Consider the following 15,830-nt stretch of genomic DNA (forward strand, 5'->3'; position numbering starts at 1 on the left):
AAGGTGCAATAGAAATGTATAAACAAACATTTCATCTCTGGATTGAAGCTCTTCCCAACTACTCTTTGCCTCAGATTCCTCGTTACTTGCCAGAACCGCTAAAGGAAGATCTAAAGTTCTTCCTCATTAACAGCACTGAATTTTGTGCTCAATTCTTTAGTGAGTAAACAAATGAATGAACTGTGAAGTGAAAATAAACACAACTATTCTGAATGATACAACACAAGTTGCAAATGATGGAAGAGACGGGATCAGAGCAGTCAGGCAATCAACTCTCCAGACAAGGGGAGACTAGTGAGCCTGACGCAGTGTCAATCCCCTAGCCTATTGATAGACACCTCGTCATCAGTGACATTTTTATTACAAGTGTTTCAGAGGCTGAGCCAGCTGCTGTGTGAAATGCAGTCTAGACCCTCATCAGCCTTCGATGCTATCTGTGTGCCAAATGAAACAGCACCATCTAAGCCGCTTAATGTTAAAGCTAATAAGAATAGGAAAAAATGTTTAAGTTCATTAGCTGTAACTATTGTTCTCCAACATGGGTCTAGCATGGATTCACATGCTCATGAATATCCCCTGCCGTTGGCTGGGAATCCTTGGTAAAAGAAAACACAGTTTCACTTTCAATCTGTCTTTCTCCTCCAAACCAATCATGTCCTCTGGGTCATACTGCCCCATCCAATGACAGTCCTCCCCTAAGCTCCACCCCCGGTGGCCATCTTCAGATTTGGTAAGCACATAAAGTGGCATTATGAACCAAGAAGAGCCACAGACGATGAGGGAGGGCTTGCATGCGAATCCATGCCAGACCCATGCTGGAGAACAATAGTTACAAGTAACAAACCTTCTCCAGCATGGGGTCTGGCATAGATTCACATGCTCATGGATAACGATTACACAGCAGTACAAATACACAACCACGGAAGGTGGCAAGGCTTAACAGAAGCAATACAGACTCACCGCAAACAGACAGGTTGGCTGACTCGGGACTTCTCCCTGGAATCCCTGTCGACGCAGTAGATCTTCGTGAAGGTGTGCGTGGACCTCTACATAGCAGCCCTGCAGATGTCAAGCAGCTGCACAGCAGAGAGAAACGCCATCGTTGCTGCACTGGCTCTGGTAGACTGGGCTCTCGGCCGGCCTGGCAGCAGACAGCTAGTCAGTCAATGACAGTGCATGATGCAGCCGGAGAGCCATCTGGAGATTGAAGCCTTCGATAAGGCTTCCCCGCGATTTACAGTTCTAAAGTTGATCAACAACTGAGAAGTCGTCGGTAAATTAGAACTTCAAGGCACGAGCAACATCCAGCGAATGCAAGGCATTCTGCGCTGGCGACGATGGATTTGGGAAGAAGACAGTTAACACCAAAGGTTTGTTGAGGTGGCATTCCGACGGTACCTTTGGCAGTGTATGCAGTACCACCCTTGAAGCGTGGAAAGACAAGTAAGGCTAACTGCAAGACAGGGCCTGGATCTCCCATCCATAGGCTCAAAAGGAGCTCCCATGAGCTTAGTAAGTACTACATTGAGCACCCAAGCTGGGGCAGGAGCCTTCACCGGCGGAAAAGTCCTGTAGAGCTCCTTAAGGAACTCCTTAACGAGTGTGCGACCACAGCGAAGGTCTACCCGGAGACCAGGTGTACCAGGATATGGCAGCGAGATGGACCTTGATGGAGGCATGAGCCAATCTCACATTGGCCAAGGAAAGCAACTAGGGTAGAAGTTGCAGGGCTGTGACACGCAGAGGGGTAAATCTTCTGAGCCTGGCACCATACAGAGAAGCACTTCCATTTATGGCCATAGCACTTCAACGTTGACAAGGCTCTGGCCAGGTAGTCCTAACATTCCGCAGGCAAAGCCTAACCTCCAAGCTCTAGGGCTGCAGGAGAGATGCCCTCAGGTTCTGCGACTGAGGCAAGGGAGAAAGAAAAGGGAGGGGCTCTGCCCTTCAACCTAAAATCGTCTGAGGGTCTTTACAAAGTGCTTTGCTCCAGTGGCAGCACATCTTCATCTACAGGGCATCCACGTATACCCTTACCTGGACGTTCAGCTTGAGATCCCGCTCACACGCTCTGGCGAGCAAGCACACATCGAGGACTGTATGTCTGCTGACGTGGCTGGGGTTTCTCCATAAACTATCCAAAGTCCTGCTAGGTGCCATCTAAGGACGCACTGTTCCTGGGTGCCCGGCTCAACACAGTAAGATGTTTGGCGTCCTGCCTCTCGGAGGAAAGGGTTGTTGCCATACAAGGCAAAGTACAGCGCTTGTCATTGGCACAGACGGCAACTGTGTGGGCCATGAAGTCGCTGCTGGGCATGATGTCCGCCTGCATCAGCCTCGACCACTTCTGCAGACTTCAGATGAGGCCGAGGCCTCTCCAGTAGTTCCTGGATGCTAGGTGGATGCCAGTATCTGGGACCTTTGCAGACAGATCTCCCTCAACGAGGAGATCCGTCTGGCGATAGTGGTGGGGTGTACGGCCGCATCTTGTCCAGGGGACTCTGTTTCAAGTTCCGCCTTACCAGGAGACAATCATGGTCACCCTTGTCGAAGGGACACACCGTTCCCTATCTGGCAGAATTCCGTGTCTGTGATGTCCACTGCCACTGTGATGGCGTGGTCCGAGGCCACTTCCCCCTGTTGAAACAGTTCTAGTGCCTCAACCTTCTTGTCCTTGGGCAGGAAGTCTAAAATAGGTCCGAGCTTGTACATTGGGACAAAATGTCTAGGGCATTATCCGCTTCGATGGTAGAGGATGCCGTGTAGATTATTTTCTTGCCCATTGCATCCAGCTTCTTCCCCTCCTGGTCCGGAGGTAACATGACTGCCGACGATGGGTTCACCGAGCGCTTCCTGGCATGCAGCTGAGACCACCAAGTTGCGTGAAGGCTGAGATCTTAAGTACCTGGGAGCTGAATCCGGTACTCTATTTTTTTTCTCCAATCTCTCACACTTGGGCAGGGCTGTACTCTGGTTCTTCATTAGCACCAGACCCTCCTCCCAGATATCATCCAGGAAAAGAATGGACATGGTCTTTCTTCTGGACTCACGCCACTGGTACAGGAACCCTTCTTTCTTCGTTTCCTCGGGTACTAACTGAAAGTTGAGGCCCTAGACATCTAATTAAAGGATCCAACTTCGTCCTGTGGGGAGGCCCTATTGGGGTTGTCAGCGTGTGGTGTTTCTCCGTCAGCTGGCACAAAGTCGTTGTCCTCACCGGTGCCTGTAGCTGTGTGTGGAGACGGGGCTCTGGGTGGAATCAGGTCCCGACGCTGTGGTGGTGGCAGAGGAGGACCAGCACCCCGCTTTAGACTTCCTCTTCCGATGAGGGGTTTAACCACAGAGGCTACCAAGGGTCCGGTGGTGGCGCAGGCCCCGGCACAGGGGGCATCCTCTGTTGATCTCCATGGCCAGTGTGTGTACAGTCGTTAGAATATCCAATGACACGTGCCTCGGTTGAGGGGCGAGAGGAGCAAGTGTGTAGGGTCTGGACTGAAGCACCTCCTTTTGCATGCCGGGCTCGCAGGCTCACCGGCCTCAGATTCTCCTCCATCGTGGTCTGCATAGTAATCATCAGGCAAATCATTGTTGCTGTCAGAGCTTGAATAAATCTTCCCTGGTTTTCCTGGAGCAGCGGGTGGGTCTACATCCTGTGGAGATTCCACCAGGGGTACCTTGTTGTCTTTCCTTCTCCGGAGGCTTCTGGGCTGATTCATTCGCAGGGCCTTTCCCCAACCCTGGGCTGCCTGCTGCCTTGGTTGCTGCCTCTACAAACCAGCTGCGCTGAAAAAGCCAGTACGTCATCCAGAGGACAGGTGACAGGATTCAGACCCTTGTCACGAGCAAATGGCAGAACATAGTCCATTTGCTCTTTTACTGGGGCCAATTTGAGGGCCTCTTGGCCTGTTGAATGATGTCCCAGTTGTCATCTAAAAATTGAGCAAGCTGTAGCCTTAGCTAGACAAGAACCAGGCCACCAGCGCCGGTCTAACCTGGATGTTCCATTGCCTCGCCCTGCTGCGTCAGGAAGCCCCTGTTCAGGATCGTAAGGTGAACGGGCACCTGGGAGCACAACTGCAGCAGATCCGAAAACCAGGCTGTCGAAGGCTAGTGGGGGGCAAATAGGACGAGGCTGAAGGCCACCAAAGCTCGGAACTGGCAGAGGGTCCGCTGAAGCAGAAGGGGGGTTGGGAACGCGTAACACCTGCGAGAGAGAGAGAGAGGGGGGGAGCCCAGAGAGGAGAGAGGGCGAGCCAGAGAGGAGAGAAGGCGCGAGCCAGAGAGGAGAGAAGGCGCGAGCCAGAGAGGAGAGAAGGCGCGAGCCAGAGAGGAGAGAAGGCGCGAGCCAGAGAGGAGAGAGGGCGCGAGCCAGAGAGGAGAGAGGGCGCGAGCCAGAGAGGAGAGAGGGCGCGAGCCAGAGAGGAGAGAGGGCGCGAGCCAGCCAGAGAGGGAAAGCAAGCGAGCCAGCCAGAGAGAGAAAGCAAGCGAGCCAGCCAGAGAGAGAAAGCAAGCGAGCCAGCCAGAGAGAGAAAGCAAGCCAGCCAGAGAGAGAGGAAGCAAGCGAGCCAGCCAGAGAGAGAGAGAAAGCAAGCGAGCCAGCCAGAGAGAGAGAAAGCAAGCGAGCCAGCCAGAGAGAGAGAAAGCAAGCGAGCCAGCCAGAGAGCGAGAAAGCAAGCGAGCCAGCCAGAGAGCGAGAAAGCAAGCGAGCCAGCCAGAGAGAGAGAAAGCAAGCGAGCCAGCCAGAGAGAGAAAAAGCAAGCAAGCCAGCCAGAGAGAGAGAAAAAGCAAGCGAGCCAGCCAGAGAGAGAGAAAAAGCAAGCGAGCCAGCCAGAGAGAGAGAGAAAGCAAGCGAGCCAGCCAGAGAGAGAAAGCAAACGAGCCTGCCAGAGAGAGAAAGCAAGCGAGCCAGCGAGAGAAAGCAAGCGAGTCAGGCAGAGAAAGCAAGCGAGCCAGCCAGAGAAAGCAAGCGAGCCAGCCAGAGAGAGAAAGCGAAAGCAAGAGAGCCAACCAGAGAGAGAAAAAGAAAGCAAGAGAGCCAACCAGAGAGAGAAAAAGAAAGCAAGAGAGCCAGCCAGAGAGCGAGAGCCAGCGCCAGGCAGCCAGTACCAGGCAGCCAGCACCAGGCAGCCAGCACCAGGCAGCCAAGCCAGAGAGCGCCAGGCAGCCAGAGAGTGAGGGACAGCTAGCAGGCAATCGACGGTGAGAGTGAGGGACAGCTAGCAGGCAATCGACGGTGAGAGTGAGGGACAGCCAGCCAGAGCCAGCGAGCCAGAGCAGGCAGCTGCCACAATCGGCCAATAAGCATCTATGCACCCAAATTTTGGCCGCCATCCAATCAAGACAGGACAGCCAAACCCCATTTTCACAGGCATATACAAAGGGATATAGATTGTGATGTCTGGGAGACCCATTATCCAGTCATTACAGGTTGCCACTTACTTCTTGAGTGAGCCTACAAAGGCACAAAAAGGCTGTTCCTCTCCATAAATATCACAAAGACCAATTACAAAACAAAACGGCTAGGTCAAAAGGTGTACAAATGCCTCAGCTGTCACTAAGCTCCTTTCCAGGGAACACGTGTCTACTAACAACACAGTACAAAATGGCCTGATAGCAATGTGGGCCTTTGAGGTTAGCACACCAACATACAGTTGTAGTTTTTAGGGGTCCTCAGGAGAAGTTTCCCAGATAGCAAAAAGTCAGGATCCCAAAAAAAAAGTCCAGAGGATTTACAGTCAGCGACAAGAGTAACAAAAAATGTGTTTCTAACCTAACATGGGCTATTGTGCTTTGTGTGGGTGCCACTGCCAATGAGCAAGAGAGGTTCATTGGTCACTCGGATTTAAGAACCTCTTGAAAAATGTCAGTTTTACGCCCGAAGCACCTTAGGTTAAGTCCCATTAGATTAAGCCTACTTGAAACTTTGAGCAGCATCCCGATTGCATTAGACTTTGTAAGCACCTAAAATAACCATAACGGTTTATGGATTTAAGTAAACTCTACAGTCCCTGGATTAAAGCACAGGATTCTCGGGATTTTCTAAGTCAGGGATACAGGGTCTGGTAGTGACTTGCCCATGATTCAAGATCTTACGTTGATGGCTGGGACAAATGGCCTACGAAGAAAAATGTCACTTAGCAGGAAATGGTACATATTAGCAGACCTTTTGAATAAAGAACGGTACACACTAGGCTTTTTCATCTGCGTTTAAATTAAATTTGTGAAGGTTCCATGATGTGGAAACACAAGGAATGAGAAGTACCAGAGGACCAGGTTTAGAAACTGAAAACAGAAAATCACAGAATGCCAAGTCAAACAGGTGGTGCTGTGGCCCAGGCACTGAAAGCAATTGCTGGTCCGGTCAGATTCCTACCTGCAAAAGTCATGCTGAAAAAAGGATGGATTGCTCAAGTGTTGCAGTAAAAGGCTTACTTTTTCTTTAAAAAAAGACAGCACTTTGTTTATGGACCAGGACTGTTAATTGATTTAATACTCACATTCTATTTCATTTGATGAGCCTTTGTCTCTAGCCCAATCTGCATAATCATGGATAGCAGCTACTCCAACATTGGGCGTGATAAGTGGACAAAGCTGTGCAGTGTGAATTGTACTGTGCTTCAGGACAATCTCCAAAGGCATCTGGTAGAACTGTAAATCCCCACCAGCCTTGCTCTCTTGCAAGCTCAATTTCTCCACATGGACTTTAAAAGACGATTCGTTAAGACTGGAAAAAAGAAAACGCAATTGTTACTCCACTGAGGTTAAATAAAAAAATCTTTTTTAGAAAGCATCCCCATCAGTAAAAGAGGATGCTACAAGCTTGTCAAGATCTTACAGGTAAGCACCAACTTTTAGAGTAAACTTACTCTACAAACTGTTACATTTTATGCCAGGATGGGGAAGGTTGCTGATTCAGGGGACTTGCAGGTGCATGTTGCTCAGTTGCAGAGGAGACAAATAATGTGACACTTAAATGTTTTCAGCTGGTTATCACAAGTAAAGGGTAATGGAAGTTAATTTCAGGAAGTTTAGACTTGGACGGAAAATGTTGTCCATATAAAGGGCATACTAGAGGAGAAAAGTTTCACGGAAATTAGTTGCCTAACAGGAGGGTGAGGAGCTAGTCAGTCTCATTTCCCTGTGGCCCCAAAAGGATTAGCTAATTTTAAAGCAATACTGCATAGGGCAGTTACTTGATATGTAGTACGTCCTGGTAGACACTGCTCTCAAGGGCTTCAGGTGCTGGGAGCTAGGCTGACAAGTCTGCTGATGTAGGCTGCCAATCAAATGACTCGGAAGCCCAAGCCAATGCCAGCACTACAGGGTAATTTCAATTGGGTGAGAAGGCCTTAAGGTGGACTTGAGGGTGTGGATAAGGCACGTCAGCCGCATGAGTGACAAGCTTCTGCCAGGCAGAGTGCTGGCACTAAAGGCTATTTTGTGGGTGGCACTTCTGCTTTTCTACAAGCAGAAAAGTGTTATACCCTATCTTTGCTGTGTCTTCGAAGGCAAGCCCTGCCTGATCCCTACCCTGCTATAATGGTTCTTGTACACTAATCTGTAGTGTTAAATCCCATTCCCCAATAGTCAGTATGGCGTTGCCCCTCTGGGATCTATTCTCCCTAATCCCTGTGTTTGGTAAACTGAAAAATAAATTGCAACAGTATGTACATGCGCCGCAGAGTGCAGGTTTCCCCGACTTGCTTGCATTTATATGCCTTTGGCTTGAGGCTTGATTCGCCTTACATACAACTCTCATAGTAAAGTTCTTTCCCAATGTGTGCGGGACTCTGGGACATAACTAAAGTGAATAGGTGTGAAGAGAGCAGAAATTAACAGTAACACAAGTAGTGTGTAAAGGGCAAGAGATTCCCTCCAACCCCTCACTGCCCTTTGTAATTCACAAGACTCCATATAAAGGGGAAAGTGAGCTGAAGAGGGTAGCCACCATCAGCCACAATCTGAGATTGAGGATTTCTGATAAACAGGCGGGACACCTCCTGGAAAAGAAGGAAAATGGTGGGCACAAACGATTAAGGGAGGCACAGGTTATGTCCCAACTCTTGTAAACTGCTGCATCATTAGGTAAAGTGGGTGCTCTGTTCGGGGATAGATCAGCAGGCTGTAGGGCTGATGAGTTTGGCCCTACTGATTTTAGCGTACAATATTGTATTGACTAATCTGACAAAATGCTAACATATTGTGAATGACATATATTTGTTGGAAAGAATACTTAGAGGATGGAGGAAGTTTCATAGTCTCCAAGATGGGGGTCAATTGAGCTATAGGCAGATGGCATCATTGGACAGACGCAGTACCAGCAAAGGAAGCGCTGTACTGCTTTCACTACAAGCTCCTTATTAAGTTGTTGCCAGCTCTTCTTGCCTCGCTGATTATGTGAAAGGATAGAGACACTGCAGTGGACTTGGGCCGGTCATATGGCGAGGAGCTGGGGGCAGTATCCGCGTAGCTGTTGGGATTAGATTCCTGTGCGCTACACTGGGATCTCGAAAGGAGAAGCAGGGCATCCAGATGCCACCGCCCAGAACCCCCAAACACAAACCAAACCCATACATTTACTCTCCCCATATGGCCAGGCACTTGTTTGGCCCCACTCATTCACCAGCTCTTTCTACTGAAAGCAATGAAGTTACCATTTCAAATGCGGCTGGACAATCAGTGATCATCGTGCGCGCATGCTGGTGTGACCCCCGATCTTTAAAGCTGTGTAAGACTTGTACCAGGAGGAGTGGGTGATGTGAGTGGGTGATGCGAGTCGGCATGGATCTCATAATGGGACTATTTTGATTGTGGGTGTTCATGATCATAGCCCTGAAGACACGCAGGCAGCATCTCTATGGCACCCAGTTTAATGACTTGCCCACAGTAATCCTATTGTTAAGGGACATGTTGGTGATTTGGAAAGGGGGGGGGAATAAATAGTTTTTTGAAAGTGTTCAATGAAGTGTAGCACCCTTATAAGCACCGGGACCTTGTATCTTAGTAGGCAATTTAAATGGTTAAAAGAAAAAAAAAATGTAACTGAATAATTAGAACTGGGAAATGTGTGTGGTATTCATCCGTCCTGTAGGCTAGACCCCTGTGGAATATAGGCACTTGTTTGGGATCTAGAATGTGTGCTTTTGGTGGATGCATGGAGCAGGGCTTTTTTCGACCCTTCCGTGTTCCCCTTCAAAGGACTTTCCCACTTCAGCACAGGTAGCTGAGCTTTTTCAACTTGCCATCTTACATCGGCTGACTCCGTCACCATATACACAAAGACAGTAAATATGCATGGGGGTAGTGCAAGATTTCAGCCTAATCTGGAAAGAGCGAGGTTTATTAACATACGCAGGGACACCAATCCTCAATGGCCCATACAATGCAGCTCTTCTGCAATCTTACTACCCAAAGCATTGCCATTGTCAAATGCTCTGCACATACAAAGAGGAAGGACTTGGAGGTAATCAAGCAACTGACGACACAGCATGGGGCTGGCCCTGTGGATTATCCCACCAACATGTTGCACCCCTAATGCCACGGCTGGCATATATGTGGGTGACAGTGAGGTGTCTGTCAGTTTGAGCAAGTTGCAAACATTGGCCAAGAAAGAAGAAAAGGCCAGATGGGAAAGGAAGTGAGAGGTGAAACATACAGTGGCGATTTGGAGACAGGAAGGGCAACCTAGAGTTCCTCAAAAGGCACTCTTTCAGTTAGCTAAAAGTGCACATGGATAAGCACATATCAATGAACATGCCATGGTGGGCTCCAGGGTTCCCAGCAGCAGCAAGTCACACTGTCAATTTTCAAAATGTGAACAATTCAATGGCAGGGGGGGGTGGTAGAAAAAGGTCCCATTGGGGATGGCACCACCCCCGGGTGGCTTATTCCAGGCCATGAAAGTTGATTGCACAGACATGTTACCATCTGTTAACTCATGCACTTGCCCCTCCTGGTGATGGTTGACGTATTCAGCGAAAGTGTCAAAGCGCATCACTGTAAGAGAGATGAAGCTCAGACAGTAGCTAAGCACTTGTTGCAAGAGTGAATATTGAGGTGTATCCCCGTATGCTTCAAGTTACTTACCTTTAACTTTTGTTCTCCGGCATAAGGTCTGGCATGTATTCACAAGCTCATGAATATTCCCCGTCAGGCTGGGAATCCTCGGTAAAAGAAAATAACCTTTCACTGTAGCTTGAAAACTGCATTTCTGCTCTAAACCAATCACTGTCCTTTGGGGCATACTGCCCCCATCCAATGCTAGACCTCTCCTTAAGTTCCACTCCTGGTGGCCATCTTCAGATTTAGTAAGCACAAAGTGGCAGTATGAACCAAGACTAGCGACAGAGGGGAAAGAGGGAGGGTTTGCAAGTGAATCAATGCCAGACACCTGCTGGAGAACAAGTGTTACAGCTAAGTAAAAAACCTTCTCCAGCAAGGAGGCTGGCATGGATTCACATGCTCATGGATAAAGATGACACAGCAGTACAAATACACAGCCACGGGAGGTGGCAAGGCTCAACATAACACTCATCCCGGAACAGACTCACCTCAAGTGAACAGGTTGCGTAACGCTGCTTGCCCGACCCGGGACTCCTCCCTAGAATCCCGGTTGACGAAGTAGAATCTCGTGAAGGTGTGGGTGGACCTCTACGTAGCAGCCCTGCAGATGTCGAGCAGAGGCACAAGAGAGAGAAACCCTGTTGCTGCGATGGCTCTGGATGAGTGGGCTTTCGGGCAGCCTGGAAGAGGTCTGTTGGCCAGACTATGACAGTGCATGATACAGCCGGAGAACCACCTGGAGATGGAAGCCTTCAACAAGGCCTTTCTATGATTCACAAGTCCAAAATTGACAAACAACTAAGGTTTTGACAATTCTATGTGCGTGTCACGTAAACCTTAAAGGTGCGAGCAATGTCCAGCGAATGCAGTGCTCTCTCCACTGGCGATGGATTCGGGAAGAAGACAGGCAACACCAAAGTCTTGTTGAGGTGGAACACCAACAGTACCTCAGGTATAAAGGTGTGGTGTGTACGCAGTACCACCCTTGTAGCATGGAAGTATAAGTATGGCTGTCTGCAAGACAGGGGCTGATCTCCCCAAACCACCTGGCTGAGGTGATCTCCACGAGGAAAGCTGTCTTCCACTAGAGGAACCTCAGACCACATTGAGTTCCCAAGGCCCTTGAGGAACTAATTGCCGAGTGTGTGACCACAGGAAGGTCTACTTGATGTAGCAGGATATGGTGGACAGGTGTACCTTGATAGAAGCGTTGGCCAGTCCAGCCTTGGCCAAGGAAAGCAGGTATGTCAGGAGCTGCAGGGCTGTGACACGCAGTGGAGTAATCTTCTGAGCCCAGCACCACACAGAAGCGCTTCCACTTATGGCCGTAGTACTTTAACATTGAAGAGGCAGTGGCCTTGGTCAGAATATCCTTACATTCTGATGTTAAAGAATATCCAAATTCTAGGGCTGCAGGAGCCAGACCCTGAGGTTCATCAATGCCAGGTAGTGGTGTAGAATCACTGCTTCTCTGGCGAGGTCAGGCAGTAGTGGCAGATTGATGGATGGGGCCGGCAGTAGACGTAGGTCTGGATACCAGATTTGCGGCCACGCCAGAGCGACAAGTAGCATCCTGCAGTGACACTGTGTTGATCACTCATAGCTGGAGTGGAAACAGAGGAATAGCGTATAGAAGAGTCCCTACAATGGGAACAAGAAAGCATTCCCCATGCTACTCGGCTGCGGGTACCGGCTGGCGAACCTCTGACACTTGGAGATTGCCACTGTCGTGAAGAGGTCGGGGCTGACCCCATTTGTGGAATAGTAGATCCACTTTGTTCTGGCGAAGCTCCCACTCATGGCAAGAGCATAGATTCCAGCTGAGTGAATCTGCTATGGTTTTCTTGGTGCCCAAAACATCTGACGATAGCCCAGAGCCGGAGAGCATGTCCCACCCTGCTTCCAGATGTAGAAAATGGTGGGTGGTGTTGTTGACAGTGAAGATCCTCACCACCTTGCCCCAATGGCAGGAAGGACTGGAGGGTCAGAAGGCGGCCCAAAGCTCCACAACGTTGATGTGGAGGATCTTTTCTTCTGGCAGCCAGAGGCTTCTGGCGTGCAACTGTCCGGTGTGGGCCTTGTAAGGAGGGACTTGGAACAGAGCCCCTTGCATGAGATGAGCGCACGCCCCACCACTATCGCCTGTCTGTACTCCTTGTTGATGGTGATCTTGTCTGTCCAGGATCCTGAGACTTGCAGCCGACTTACATCCAGAAACTACTGGAGAGGCCTCATCTGTAGTCTGCAAAGGTGGACAAGGTTGATGCAGGACAGCAGCGACTTGACGGCTTGCATCGTAGCCGACCACACAGACAGTCGCTGCACCTGCCCCAGGATGGCTACCACCCTCTCTTCCGAGAGGGACGCCAGACAAGTTACTGTGTTGAGTCGGGGACCCACAAAGAGCGTTATACGATTGCTCCAAGCAGGACTTCAGATGTGGGATTTTCCATGAATTATCCGTCAGCAGACGTACAGTCCTCGACATGCGTTGGCTCGGCAGTGCTTGGGTGCGGGATCGGACGAGCCAATCGTCCATATAACGGTAGAATTGGATAACCTCGAGACAGATGAGCGGCCACCGGGAGCACCTTGAACCGATGGTGTCGCCCCTGGACCACGAACCGCAGGAATTTGCGGTGCTTCCAGTGGATGGGGACGTGTCAGTAGGCGTCCCCCAGATCCAGCGATAGCAGGTAGTTGCCTTCCTCCAGCTGGACGAACATGTGCTGCAACGTGACCATCCTGAACTTCTGCGACTTCAAGTACTTGTTGAGGCGTCCCATGTCCAGCATAAGCCTTCACCATCCTGTTTTCTTCTGGACCAGAATGTAGCTCCACTACACTCCGGAGACCTGACGCGCTCTATCACTTCCTTCTTTAAAGGCGTGGACCTCCTGCAGCAGCTGCGCCACGTGTTGTTCCTGTCAAGCCACAGGGGGCGATACGAGGACACCTTCATTGGAACTTCAAGGTGTGCCCCTTTCCGAGAGCGTCCAGCACCCATCTGTCAATGGTGATGGTCGTCCATGCGCCGATGATCCTCACCAGCCGGCCTCCCACTGGGGTGCACAAGTGGGGGCCTGAGCCACGGGCAGTTCCAGGCTAAGTCCCTGCAGGGGGCACCAACGCAGTCTTCTGTTGCTGTATGCCTGTGAGTGACCCATGTATGCCTTTTGAGTCGTAGAGCGGGAAGGCTGACGATAAGAGGTGTATCCCTTGGAGACACTGCAAGACTTTCCTCTCGAGGAACGAAAGGACGACGACCGACGTTGCTGTAGGGTAACTAGCGAACGTGTTGTCTACGTGTCGGTCTTGATCACTTTCAGAGACTCTACAGTCTTGCCAAAGAGGTTCTCTCCATCAAATGGCATATCCAACACTTTTGACTGAACGTCCAGTCTGAAGTTGGTGGCTATGAGCCATCCAAGTCGACAAAGAGACACACTGTTGCCCATGTGACGGAAACCTGTGTCGGCGATGTCCACCGCCACTAATGTCATGGTCCGAGGACACTTCCCCCTTCCTGGAACAGCGCTAGAACTTGCACTTTCTTGCCCACCAGAAAGAAATCCGAACAGGGCCCAATTTATACCATAGCTCCCGATCATATCCCGACAAAATGGCAAAGGCGTTAGCAGCTTTAATGGTGATGCAGCAGTATAGATTACTTTTTCCCATAGCGTCCAGCTTCTTCCCCTCGACAAGGGCTGGTTCGCCGAGCATTTCCTGGCTGCGGGCTGAGATGCCGAAGTTGGGTGAAGGCAGGGACCTCAGGCACATGGGGGCCGAGTTCAAGACTAATTTCTTCTCTAGTCTATCCTACTTCGTTAGATCATGGCTCAGTCTCTTCATTAGGGCCAAGCCCTCTTCCTAGATCTCATCTGACAAAGGGACGGCGTTCGGCAGAATCCTCTGCAGTACCCTTAGAGAACACTACAGATAATTAAGTCCACAAGTGGTAGTACAATTTCACCTTTGGTACCAGTCTGTACTACACAGTTATAGTGGTAGCAGTAGCGGAGCAGCCAGACCTATCTCAAGAGCAAATGAGCAGTAATAGGGATTAAACAAAGGACTACAATTACTGTGACTCAAGCAAACACTGACTCAAGGTTTCTGGTTAAAAAATATAAGTACATTTATTTTTAAACCATCTGTTCACAAAACACTTCACTTCTATTAAACTAAACCACACTCTAAATATACAACACACAACCAATTCCTTTGGTTTAGGTCAATACAAGGTAAGTACATTAGGATTTGACAGACTGGTGTTGTGAAACAAAAGACGTTACCGGGGGTTAAGAAGGGCTCACTTTTTGACAGTAATGACAGTTCGGTCTTACGAAAGAAAAGAGTACCCGCGGGAAGAATTGTAACCGTAGTCAAACACACTTAGCACATTGAATAAAAACCAGGTAATAGTGAAGAAAAATCATTGGCAATACTTTTGTCAAGGCACTAGAATCAGAGGATGTGTTCTAAAATACAGATAAATTCAATAGGCCTGCGCCAAAATCAAATGGAGCAGAGCTGAGGATCAGACAGTTAAACAGTTCGGGATTAACGTTGCCAGGAGTATTGGGATATTGTCAAAGGGAGGCAAAAGTTTTAAGAGGGAAGGAAGAAAGGAGAAGCCTTCGGCAAGGAAAAGTGTTCACCCAGATTCCACAAGGTCGGACAGAGAGAATGACCAAATGGACACAGTACCTTATTCAAATGAAGAAAGCTGGTGCTACGTAGTTCCTGCAGACTCACGGTTCCTGGAGCTTCAATCGTGGGGACAAGGACGGCATCTGGAGTGATCTGCACTACCCATGGATGAGGCCGGCAGCAGCAAAGCAAAGGTGAATAAAAGGTGCACTCCTTTAAAACAGGAGAGGGCTCTTCTGATGGCTATCCGGACCACTACAGCTTTGTGCACCGATTTCGACCCAGAAGAGGATTCTCTGGCTGTGGAGGGTGAGCTGGTTGATCCCATCAGGCTCAAGGGAAGAAGACTCCGGACTGGATCTTCTCTGTCGTTGAAGGGTAGATCGCTCAGGACTGCAGCAGGGCTTCACTGGGACTCGGGAGTTGCAGTGGCCGTCGTCTTCTCCACTTCTCTTCGGTTCTTGCAGTTCCAGTGGCGACTGACTTCCAGCCCAAGAGACCTGCCTTTTATGTCAAAATCCCCCATTCACACAGCCTGGTTGTCAATCACACAGCAGGGGGGTTGTCCAGCCCGGACAACAACCTCAGCCAATGTTAGGCAGAATCCTGTGCAGTTCCCTTAGGGAGCACTACAGAAGATTAAGACTACAGGTATATGCAATAAATCCCCTTTGGTATCAGCATGTACCACAAAGATTTAGTTGGTAGCTGTGGCTAAGCAGTCAGACTTATCTCAAGAGGGAGATGAGCAGTATTCAGGGTTTACACAACAGGACTACAATACTATGGAACAAGGAAACACTAACCAAAGCTTTGTAACAAAAAGAATATAAATATTTATTTTACACACACTGATGTTCACACACAAGTCACTATTATTAAAGTAATTTAAAACAGTCAGGAAAAGTATACACAACTCCCTATTTAAATTTTAGACAAGTTTGAGCAAGGGTGACAACTGAGCAAAACGGCACAGTGTTAACTGAGCAAAAATGGCACTCACAATTTCTTTAGAGGGAGGGAAAGAACAAGTTATTCAGGTTTAGACTCTAACACACCAGCAACACTTCCCAAATAGATTGTGAACAAGTTAGGCAAGGCAGTACTTTAGC

The 15,830-nt window shown here is 49.3% G+C and overlaps 1 protein-coding gene across 2 annotated transcripts in view; it reads right to left on the reverse strand.

Moving 5' to 3' along the window:
• Positions 1-15,830, reverse strand: part of NUP98 (nucleoporin 98 and 96 precursor) — a 2,071,147-nt gene that overhangs the window by 655,222 nt on the left and 1,400,095 nt on the right. For both annotated transcript variants that reach the window (XM_069640340.1, XM_069640339.1), the window contains exon 24: positions 6,498-6,724. In XM_069640340.1, the coding sequence (XP_069496441.1) occupies positions 6,498-6,724 (227 nt within the window). The remainder of the gene's footprint in view (positions 1-6,497; positions 6,725-15,830) is intronic.

The sequence above is a fragment of the Ambystoma mexicanum genome, chromosome 7q, assembly GCF_040938575.1.
Source record: "Ambystoma mexicanum isolate Mex_15411 chromosome 7q, UKY_AmexF1_1, whole genome shotgun sequence".
NCBI classification, from domain to species: Eukaryota; Metazoa; Chordata; class Amphibia; order Caudata; family Ambystomatidae; genus Ambystoma; species Ambystoma mexicanum.